General features: G+C 40.1%; 1 protein-coding gene across 1 annotated transcript; it reads right to left on the bottom strand.

The window, feature by feature from the left end:
* Positions 1-2,765: 2,765 nt before the first annotated feature.
* Positions 2,766-10,196, bottom strand: hsd3b1 (hydroxy-delta-5-steroid dehydrogenase, 3 beta- and steroid delta-isomerase 1). Its single transcript, XM_047369941.1, has 3 exons — positions 9,838-10,196; positions 5,950-6,114; positions 2,766-4,058 (listed from the first exon to the last, which is right to left on the bottom strand). The coding sequence occupies exons 1-3, from the start codon at positions 9,986-9,988 to the stop codon at positions 3,250-3,252; spliced, it is 1,125 nt and encodes a 374-aa protein (XP_047225897.1). The 5' UTR covers positions 9,989-10,196; the 3' UTR covers positions 2,766-3,249.
* Between the last annotated feature and the right edge of the window lie 533 nt (positions 10,197-10,729).

The raw sequence follows: 10,729 nt of genomic DNA, 5'->3' as shown, positions 1-10,729 counted from the left end.
CTAGCTGCCCAGTGCTTTGTGTGGTTTCTGTGCTTTGGAAGAGTAGAGGAGGAGTGTCAGAGAAAGTGAGCCAAGGTCAAACACAGAGAGAGAGCAGAAAAAGGTTAATCAGCTCACTTGTCTTTCAATATATGCTCTGTTATATAATTAAAACTCTTTGTTCAAAATAAATCCAACACACATACACCTCCCCCCCCCCACACACACACGCACACGCACACACACACACACACACACAGTCACACATACATGTGATGTAATCCCCTAGAAAGAGGTCAAGGGTCTGGTGCTGCAGCTGCTAGTCCTGTTGTGTTAATGGTGTTTAGAGCTCAATAGTAACCAAGACATTAGAGGGAAAAGGGAGGAATATGGCATAAAAACTTTGGCAATCTTCTGTGAAAATACGGGAGGTCATTTTTTCCCAAAATCTAAAGCTTCTCTGGAAAATGTGGAGAAATTAGTATCTGAAATCATAATTTGGATCCTTTTTATCCTGATATAATTTGTTTTATTTAGAGGAAAGAAAAAATTTTACAATTAGCCTTTCTTTGAAAAGGAACTTTATTCTATTTGACACAAATCACAGAATAATCTAAAACGTAATTCTTTCTCATCAATATATCATCAATAAACAACACATTATAACTCATAAAACTGGCTAAAAACTTATTGTTTAAATTGATAGTATGTTAAGTATGCTGTCTTTACATTTTCCCTTTTTATTATTAAAATGAATAACAATTATTATAATATCTATATGACCTGCTATATTATACGTTGGATATCTGTGAGTCACTCTTACCCAGAATATTTTCCAGTATCAGTGTAATACAATTAACACAGCCAAGTTTACTTTAATTTTGAAAGAATATGGCCAAAAAAATGACATTTTGATGTGGAAAGTTCATTCATACCATGGTGACCTACATGTATAAATAGCTGATCCCTCCAAATTAAAACAAACTTTTAAAAACATTTGGAAAACAAATGGTGAATAAAATAGAAAATGCATCATGACAATAACAATTTCTTCTCCTATGTTTATGTCTGTATTTCTGTTTTTAAAACTTTATTTGTTGTAGATACTTAACCAAACTTAAACAGTGCACTGCATATTTATTGACACCAAAGGTAAAGAAGATGTGTGAAAAGTGATGCAGAAAAATGAGCTACCCTGGAAAATAATATCGTGGAGGGTGGGGAAGGGTAATCAACTGATGATGAACAGCCCCCCACAATTTCTACAACTTAATTTAGAATTATGAAACAAACAACAACAAAAAAACATTAGGAAATAATTGCTTTTGTATTTACTAAAATTTCAGGTTGCACAATTCTTAAAAAAAACCTCTATTTGCTAATCCACATCTTTCTGTTTCAATGATAAAAAGGGCCATTTTTCCTAGCCAATATTTAACATCTTATCGACAAAAAAACATTCCATTCAAGCAAGGCAGGCGTGTGCTAATCTACACAATTCAGGAAAGGACCATCAAATTAACTACTGACTTAAAACTGTCTAAATCTACAAGTAATAATGCCTAAAAGTACTCGTACTCATCGTCTTCCGCTTATCCGGGACCGGGTCGCAGGGACAGCAGACTCAGCAGAGACGCCCAGATGTCCCTCTCCCCAGACACCTGCGCCAGCTCCTCCGGGGGGAGCCCAGGACGTTCCCAGGCCAGCCGAGAGACATAGTCCCTCCAGCGTGTCCTGGGCCGTGTCCTGGGCCTCCTCCCGGTGGCACGTGACTGGAACACTTCCCGAGGAAGGCGTCCAGGAGGCATCCGGTATAGATGCCTGAGCCACCTCAACTGGCTCCTCTCGATGTGGAGGAGCAGCAGCTCTACTCTGAGCCCCTCCCAGATGGCCGAGCTCCTCACCCTATCTCTAAGGGAGTGCCCGGCCACCCTACGGAGGAAGCTCATTTCAGCCGCTTGTATCCGGGATCTTGTTCTTTCGGTCATGACCCAAAGTTCATGGCCATAGGTGAGGGTAGGAACGTAGACGGACCGGTAAATCGAGAGCTTCGCTTTTCGGCTCAGCTCTCTCTTCACCACAATGGACCGGCACAGCGCCCCCATTACTGCGGCAGCCGCACTGATCCGTCTGTCGATCTCCCGCTCCATTCTTCCGTCACTCGTGAACAAGACCCTGAGATACTTGAACTCCTCCACTTGAGGCAGGAACTCCCCTCCAACCTGAAGAGGACAAGCCACACTTTTCCGGTTGAGTACCATGGCCTCTGAATTGGAGGGGCTAATCTTCATCTCAGCCGCTTCACAATTCGCTGCGAACCGCCCCAGCGCATGCTGTAGGTCTTGGCTAGAGGGGGCCAGGGAATGCGTGATGGCAGGATTGAGGAGATCCTTGAAGTACTCCTTCCACCGCCCGATAATGTCCTCAGTCGAGGTCAGCAGCCTCCCATCCCCACTGTAAACAGTGTTGGCGAAGCACTGCTACACCCTCCTGAGGCACCGGACGGTTTGCCAGAATCGCTTCGAGGCCAACTGGTAGTCCTTCTCCATGGCCTCACAGAACTCCTCCCAGGTCCGAGTTTTTGCCTCTGCCACTGCCCAGGCCGCGGCACGTTTGGCCTCACGGTACCCGTCCGCCGCCTCAGGAGTCCCACAAGCCAACCACAGCCGATAGGACTCCTTCTTCAGCTTGACAGCATCCCTTACTGCGGGTGCCGCGACAAGCACCACAGACCTTACGGCCACAGCTACGGGCAGCAGCATCGACAATAGATGCGGAGAAGATGGTCCACTCGGACTCTATGTCTCCAACATCCCCCGGAATCTGGTCAAAGCTCTCCCGGAGGTGGGAGTTGAATACATCCCTGGCCGAGGGCTCCGCCAGATGTTCCCAGCAGACCCTCACTATGCGCTGGGGCCTGCCAAGTCTAAAAGTAATAATCCCTAAAAGTAATAATTAAAAACAACAGAAACAATGCTGGATAACAACTCCAAGGACGTTGGGGAAGATAGTATGGAAAGAAAGAAATGTCCAAAGATCACTGCATCGTAGAGGTCACCACTTCTCCTTAACAATTTATAACAAAGCTTTTGTTTTCATCTTTGCAAGAGGTGCCAATAATTGTTGAAGATCCTGCATGAGTTAATTTGTAACACTGCCTATTTAAAAAAAGCCAGATGTAATTTATTATTTCTGAGCAACTTCTCCATACCGTGCTTCAAAATGTGTGTTACTCTCAAACATATTTTTCTGTTTTAAGACTGTAATTAATTAACTGGACATGATTTTTGCCCTCTCCATTGGCAGCTGTGAAGCGAGCCATTCTGTGGTGTGTTTGCGTGCTTCCTCCCAGCTGTAGCGAGGAACGTACCCCAGGTCCTTCTTAGCTTTCTGATAGGAGAAGGTAAAGGTGGTGTTCAACAAGGTGAGCAGCTGCCGGTTCATAGGCGGCACAATGCGAACGAACGGTCTGAGTATCGTGCAGAGTACCTCTAGGAGAAAACACAATATGTAGAAGATGCAGAGAGGCAGCAGGAGTTTGTCCTGAATGCCGAAGCCAAGAGGGGACATCAAAACATGGTTGAAGTCTGAATAGCTCATAGGTGGGGTGTCATCAGAAATAAAGTAAAACTTCCCTCCGATGATGTTTCTATTTTGTGGATCTTTTAGAATGCGAGCTGCCTGGAGGTGAGCGAAGGCTACGTTGCCCACATAGACTGGATTCACGTGGGCCTCTGGTACAGACGTGCGAAAGAGAACATTCTTGTTTCGTATCCCATTACCCATATGGTACAACAGGAAACGGCAGCCATCCCCATAGATGTACATAGGCCTGAGGGCACATGTGGAGAGTCGGCCTCCGTTTTGGAGCATCTCGCCATTAGCCTGAAGGGTCCTTTGCTCGGCCTCCTTTTTGGTCTTGCTGTAGTTGAACTTGAGAATTGTGTCATAAACTGTGTCTTCTGTGCCGTTTATTATCGGCTCTCCTCTGGGGTTTGGCCCCATCACTTCCATCGTGCTGGTGTAGATGAAATATGCCACGTTCTCCTGGATACATGCCTCCAAAAGCAGCTGAGTTCCTGCAATACGAAGATCACAAGTTAAGATGTTAACTATATTCCAATCTATGACTCTCAGCTGAGAGGAAAGGCCCCCTTCTTCAACTGCTAGTTTTCTTGTTGCTGTCCGACAAAATAAGAAAAGAACTAAACCAATTTTGTTTTAGGGGGTATTCACACCAGGAAAGTCCTTTGGTCCACTTGTTTGGACCGGACCAAAAGCGAACTGGATTTTTTTCATTTGGTGCGGTTCGTTTTGATATTGTACTTTTTTGCAGGTTAACTATTACTTGTAAACAAAGCCACGTGGGGGACCATCATTGTTCCCATTGGACAGCAATGATGGGGGCGGGACAGAGCACAGACCCGGAAATTGAGGAAAACATCTGTAGACGTGCTGCGTGCAGCACCTCTGTTCTGCATATTTGTGCCGTTATTACTGCTTCAATATTATTGTGAGGGTCAAGAGCAGCTCATTCAACACAGACTTTGAGACGTTCCATTTATAATTTTGGAACCACGTCGGAGAATGCGTGCTGAACGCCGACGTTCTCTACGTGCCTCCTCCCACAACAAGCCAGTAGCGTTGCTAAGCAACACACAACTTATCAGGTATGATTACCTTACAACACACACCTTTGCTACCGGCTACGTTGGCTTTTTAATGTCCAGAGGGACATACGCTTTTTGTAGTTGGTTTGTATTGGGACCGGTTTGTATTCAGACCATAAGCGAACCACACCACAGTACATTTGGAGACCACCTCAAAAAGTAGGTCTTGGTCCGGTTGGTTGGTCCGGACCAGGGTTCGATTGAGTGGGGGGGGGGAACGAACTCTGGTCCGTTTAAAGCGGACCAAAAGTGGCAAGTGTGAATACACCCTAAATCCATAAAATAAATGATATTAGAGGTATGGATTTAGTAAAGTTAGTTAAGCTAAATGACAAGAGCTAAAAATGTACAGTGCCTTTCAATAGTGTTCATAAAACTTACCTATTTGCACATTTTGTCTTATAACCACCAAATTCTTTGTGTTTATTTAACACATTGTTGCACATACAGTGCTGTAAAAATGTATTTGCTACTCAAAGATGCCTTCATCATTTTTGCTTTTTGTCATGAACAAATTATCAGACAAGGATAGCCTGAAAAAGCAGTTTTCAAATTATGATTTAATGCTTTGTGACAAACAAGCTAATCAAACCAATCTGAAAAAAAGAAAACGATTGAGCAACAATTGCATATGTGGAAGGTTTCTAAGGCCAAAACCACTGCCAACCAAAAACAAAACAGAGCTCCATCTTACGCTTGCCAACAAATATCCTGACGATCCTCAAGACTTTTGAAAAAAGAAAATAGGTGGACTAGCAAGACAAAAGTGGAACATATTTGAAGGAAAACTAACAAAGGATTTCAGTAAAGGTTTGTAGAGTGGTCTAGTCAACCTACATCTGATTGAGTTGTTGTGGCATGACATAAAAAAGGCCATTAATGCTAGAAAACTCTTCCATATGGCTCAGTTAAAGGAATTTAGCAAAGAAGATTAGAGCCAAACTCTCCACAGTGATGTAAAGAAAACATATTGCCAGTAATTGCAATACCTTATGGCAGTTATTATCACCAAGAATGACATGTTAAGTTATTACATTTAGGCCGTAATCGCTTTTTTACAGAAGACCAGTTTGGTTTGGAAAGATACTTTCCCTTAAAGAAATGGAATCAACATTTTAAAGCTACTTTTGGTTTTTACTCAGATTATCTTTGTCTAAAATTTTTATTTTTGTAATAATTTAAATCAAAAACAAGAGAAATCTGTTTGGTGTCAAATACTTTTTCACTGCACCGTATACTGGCAGAGGTTATTGCTCACTTATAAAATCAGGTTTAATTGGTTTGGAATAAAAAGCCTTACCATGGACGTTGACTCCGTACATCTCATTGTACTCCACTGACTCGGTAACATCAATGAGGGAAGCGATGTGGAAGACAGTTGATGCACCACGTAAGGCTTTTCTCAAGAAGTTCCCATCTCTGATGTCCCCCTCGAACACACTCAGTATTGTCTCGCCTCTGCAATCTGAAAGACGATCATTCAAGTTAAACTACCATTTGTTCCCAAAGGTAAGACGGGATTTGAAACAGCTGGAAAACAAAATCCGACTTGTAAATAATTTAAAACAAGAAAATGTTTTTTTTTTTTTTGCTTTTGCTTAAGCTTATCTTCATTTGTGTCTATGTCACCAGCTTATCACAGGAAAATTTAAAGGAGCAGTGCACGGAATTAATTTACTGTCATTTTATCTAGTGGTGACGTTGCACAATGCATCCGCCAAAACATTTCCTTTCCAGCATATGAAAAAAATAGTGGTTGCTGCTAAGGGAATATCCTTACATAAAAGGATTTTCAATCAGACTTAAAGACACTTTTTATCCACAAGATGTCATACTACTGAACTCTGGACAATAATACTACACTAAACCCCATTTGTGACATTTTATTAGCTTATTGCTGCTGCAATAATAAAATATGTGTACTTTTTTATTGCACGCCACTAGTGTTTCTTGTTTTTATAATGAGTTGAACGGTTGTCCCAAGCACTTCATTGCATTGTTGAATGTGTGTTAACCTGCATACGACAAATAAACCATACCAATGCCATATCAGTGCTGTTTGGTTTGGGAGCAGTTTGTCATGTGTGCTGCTGTTCCAGAATGCACAGCTTTCTCAAGGTGATTAACAACTTTTGTGAGGGAACACAAATGTATTGCCTGGTAACGCAAAAAGTATTGCGAGCAAGCGCAATAGTACTGCGATGGGACGCAAAAGAAAAAAATCCCCCTATGTCCCTTCAGCGGGCTCCCTATGCAAAAACCCAGGGAGACAGAATTTTTAAACCACTCTAAGTGTTTTTGTTTTAGTCAACACATTCATGAGTGAGACTGATATTTTCTGCGTGCTTTGAAATGAACATTGTTTTATTTTTAACTGATTATTTAAACTTTGGTGAAATTAAATCACATTTGGTCTAGGAGTTAATGCTGCTGTAAAACCAAAGACATTTAGGACAAACATTTGTTTTAGATGTGTAGCAAAATTTTCAAGTAGGGAACAAATTTTGTGTAAGCTGCATTTAAAAGTACTGAACTGAATTGATACAGCAACAATGGGGAAAGTCAAACAAAGTGGAAAAAAGTGTCATTGTAAAGGTTGCAAAGAAAAATAGGTTCTTCATATGAAGGTTTGTGATTCTTCGATTTATTTCAATCAGCTCAACTTATTGATGTACAAACAATGCTATCTGAAGGCACTCCACAAGACAAACAGATCCAGTTCATTTCCTGTTACAGTGCTTTGCAAAAGTCCTCGTCGCTCTGTAACTTTTACACATATGACCACGTTACAACCACACACGTCAGTATTTTGTATTGTGATTTTTGTGACCAACCCAAAGTAGTGCATAGTTGTGAAGTGGAAAGAAAAAGATCAGTCAGTCATTTTCTACCGCTTATTCCATAGTGGGTCACGGGGGAGCTGGTGCCTATCTCCAGCAGTCTATGGGCGAGAGGCGGGGTACACCCTGGACAGGTCGCCAGTCCATCGCAGGGCAACACACAAACAACCAAGCACACACTCATTCATACACCTAAGGGCAATTTACAGTTACCAATTAATCTAACAGGCATGTCTTTAGACTGTGGGAGGAAGCTGGAGTACCCGGTGAGAACCCACGCATGCACGGGGAGAACATGCAAACTCCATGCAGAAAGACCCCAGGCTGGTAATCGAACCCATGAAAGAAAAAGATATTAAACTTTTTTTTATACAAATAAAAATCTGAAGGTATGGCCCCATTTACTGTGATACCTCTAAATAACCCTCAGTGCATTCAGTTCTGATGCCCCTAAATAAACTTGACATGCTTTAGAGGTCACTTAATTGGTTATCAGGGTCCACTTGTGTATAATTTAATCTCAGCATAAACCCAGCCATTCTGTGAATGCCTCAGAGGTTAGTTAGAGAACATTACTGAACTAACAGCATCATTAAGACCAAGAAATTAGCTTGAGAAACCAGGGATAAAGTTGAGGAGAAAAAAAATATCCTTTATTGTTCCAATGTAAAAGACAAATGGAAGCATACAGGTAATACATGTGCTTTTATTGTATAAAAGCACCTGTAAGTAGATGCTCTGGTCATTTGAGAAAGAAATAGAAATTTTGGCCAACATTCAAAAGTGGGGATGGGGTTGCAGTTTTCTGGGGTGGCAGTAAACTGCAACCCCATCCTTACTATTAAACATAATAGTAGAAGCATTATGCTGTGGGCATTTCTTTAGCAGGGCAAGAAAGCTGGTGAAAACTGCTTAAAAGATTAATGGAACCAAATACAGGACATGAACACTAAATATAGCCAGATCTACCATGGGATGGTATAGATAAAAAAATAAAAAAATATTATCATGACAGCCCAATCATATTCAACTATAAATATTTAACACCAGGTGGTGAAAACAAAAATAAAATTTTCTTGCTGTTTCTAAACTGATGTATTAATTTACTTATTAAAACTATTTTAATTTAATTCCAGCTTAAAATAACATCACTAACTCTCAGTAATGAATGGAGAATGTACAGATTAAAGATGAGGGCAGAAAATGGACATGCTTAAAATTTTGCTTGCACATGTATAATAAGCCTTTTTGCGTAAACATGGTTTTATTTATGAGAGTACATAATGGTTACTCCACTTGATGTTTCATAAATCAGGGCCACTGTTGCTGGAATGTCCTTTGGTTCATTAAACAGTGCATGTTTTCAATAATAAGAATTGCACTTTTTACACCAGGGAATCATGGAGATGTGGTTTCTTACTGAATTCAGAATTCAATGGAGTAACGGTACCTGAGATTGCTGAAAATCAAAAATCAAATATTTAATTAGGCACTGCCATAAAGGTTTATGCTACATGTAGGATCTCCAAACGTATAATTTATAACTAGATTTCCAAATAAGAACTGATAATAACCCTGATCATACCGTTTCTCTTTAAACTACAGGATACAGTATCTATGGGTGCCAAACAAAATCCCTTTCTCTTTAATTTGTCAAGTTGCTGGACTTTAATGTGGACACTCTAAAGTGTAATATTTTACAGAGGATTTATGAAGTACTGCTGAAATCCTGAAGGATTATCTCTGATCTTAATCCAAAACTATTTGAATGTCTTAAATGTGCAGGCATTAAATCATTTGTTTCTTACATTGCTGCACATGTGAGCTGTCCCTGCTTTCTATAAACCTGTTATTAATACTATGCTGTAGGGAATAAAATCAATCAAATTCAGTTTGCCTTTGGAATCCTTGCTATAAACTTTAAAACATTCCCTTTAACAATTTTATTACAGGTTGGAAGAGTGTTATTGTGTAATCTCTAGGCTTTTATAGTTTGACTGATTTTCAGATACCTCAGTGTTCATTTTATTTTGATCTTACCAACCGGACCTAATTGTTTGGACAAAAGATTTCATCCTTCATCACAGTTATTATTGTCTATTTAACCCAAAATATGTTTGATATTCACTTAACTTTTTTTCTGCTCAAAAGTAATTCATTTGAATTATTAATTTGTCTAATGAAACAAAAATGAAATGCAATCCTGTGCAGACATTAACAACCTTTCTATGGCATTCAATTGCAAACACTCGATTATTTAGGAAAACAAAAACATTATCTCCCATTGGTATATTTTAGTCTCTTTGGCATTGTTTGATAATATGTAATGTGAGAAAAACAGATTTTACCCTCCAGACTTTGTAAAACGTGCGGCTGCACGTCTCTGTCCAGCAGCCGGATCTCAGCTGCCTTCTCCTCCTCCAGCAGCAGCTTGACCAGCCTCTTCCCCAGGAATCCACAGGCTCCCGTCACCACACAGACATCACCTTCCAGAGACATTGCAGAAAATACTGAAGTGCAATAACAAAAAAGGCAAAGCAGTGTTCTCTCTCTCTCAGTGAGTCTCTTTCTTGCTTTTCTCCTGAGGAGCCTCCTTGAAACAAGACGTTGAAACTAGATCCTGGAGAACTGTTTATTTTGGGGATTCTTGAATTTTTGGGGCTCTGTCAGTGGGAGAACAGCAGCACCTTCTGCTGTCTCAGCCTCAGTGCTCTACGTTTTGTAAGAAATGTTAGTAGAAAAAAAAAGTATTATTTGCTCCAAGGCAGTGTGGGAAAAAAGGGGATGGGCTCTGCTACTTCAGGGGTGGAATTTTATGTTTTCTGGTGCTGAACAAAACAAGGCCTAGAGAAAGTTGTGCAAAAGATAAATGTTCAAATATTAAAAAAAACATAAAATGTTAACAAAACATTGGAATGTGTGTAAAATACACAAACAGGCTGCTTGTAACATCTTGAACTGCAAAATAAGGAATTTCTGAAGCAGCATTAAAAGATCAAATTGAAAAACCAGGACCAGTAAATAGTTTAAATATACATTACAATATTCTAATGTAGTAAGTAAACATTTTAGCATGTTGAGAATTTCTTCAAAATAATAAATGGCAAATGGTTGAAATAACACAAATTTGTCTTTTATCAGGTCTCAAATAACTCAAAGAGAACACGTTTATCTTAAAAGTAAATTTATACTAATATAATTTATGAAGAGGTCAGAAATGGGCATTTTGTAGGACATCTC

Source organism: Girardinichthys multiradiatus, chromosome 7 (assembly GCF_021462225.1).
Source record: "Girardinichthys multiradiatus isolate DD_20200921_A chromosome 7, DD_fGirMul_XY1, whole genome shotgun sequence".
NCBI lineage: Eukaryota > Metazoa > Chordata > Actinopteri > Cyprinodontiformes > Goodeidae > Girardinichthys > Girardinichthys multiradiatus.
Note: the sequence above shows the minus strand (reverse complement) of the source record. Positions and strands in the feature narration are given on the sequence as shown.

Bases quoted from the DNA above. Each gene is read 5' to 3' on its own strand.
- hsd3b1 (XM_047369941.1), bottom strand. From the start codon at position 9,988: ATGTCTCTGGAAGGTGATGTCTGTGTGGTGACGGGAGCCTGTGGATTC. The intron at 6,115-9,837 runs GTAAAATCTGTT...ATCGTCTTTCAG, and splicing joins CGTTTTACAAAGTCTGGAGG to ATTGCAGAGGCGAGACAATA. The intron at 4,059-5,949 runs GTAAGGCTTTTT...TTCGTATTGCAG, and splicing joins GTACGGAGTCAACGTCCATG to GAACTCAGCTGCTTTTGGAG.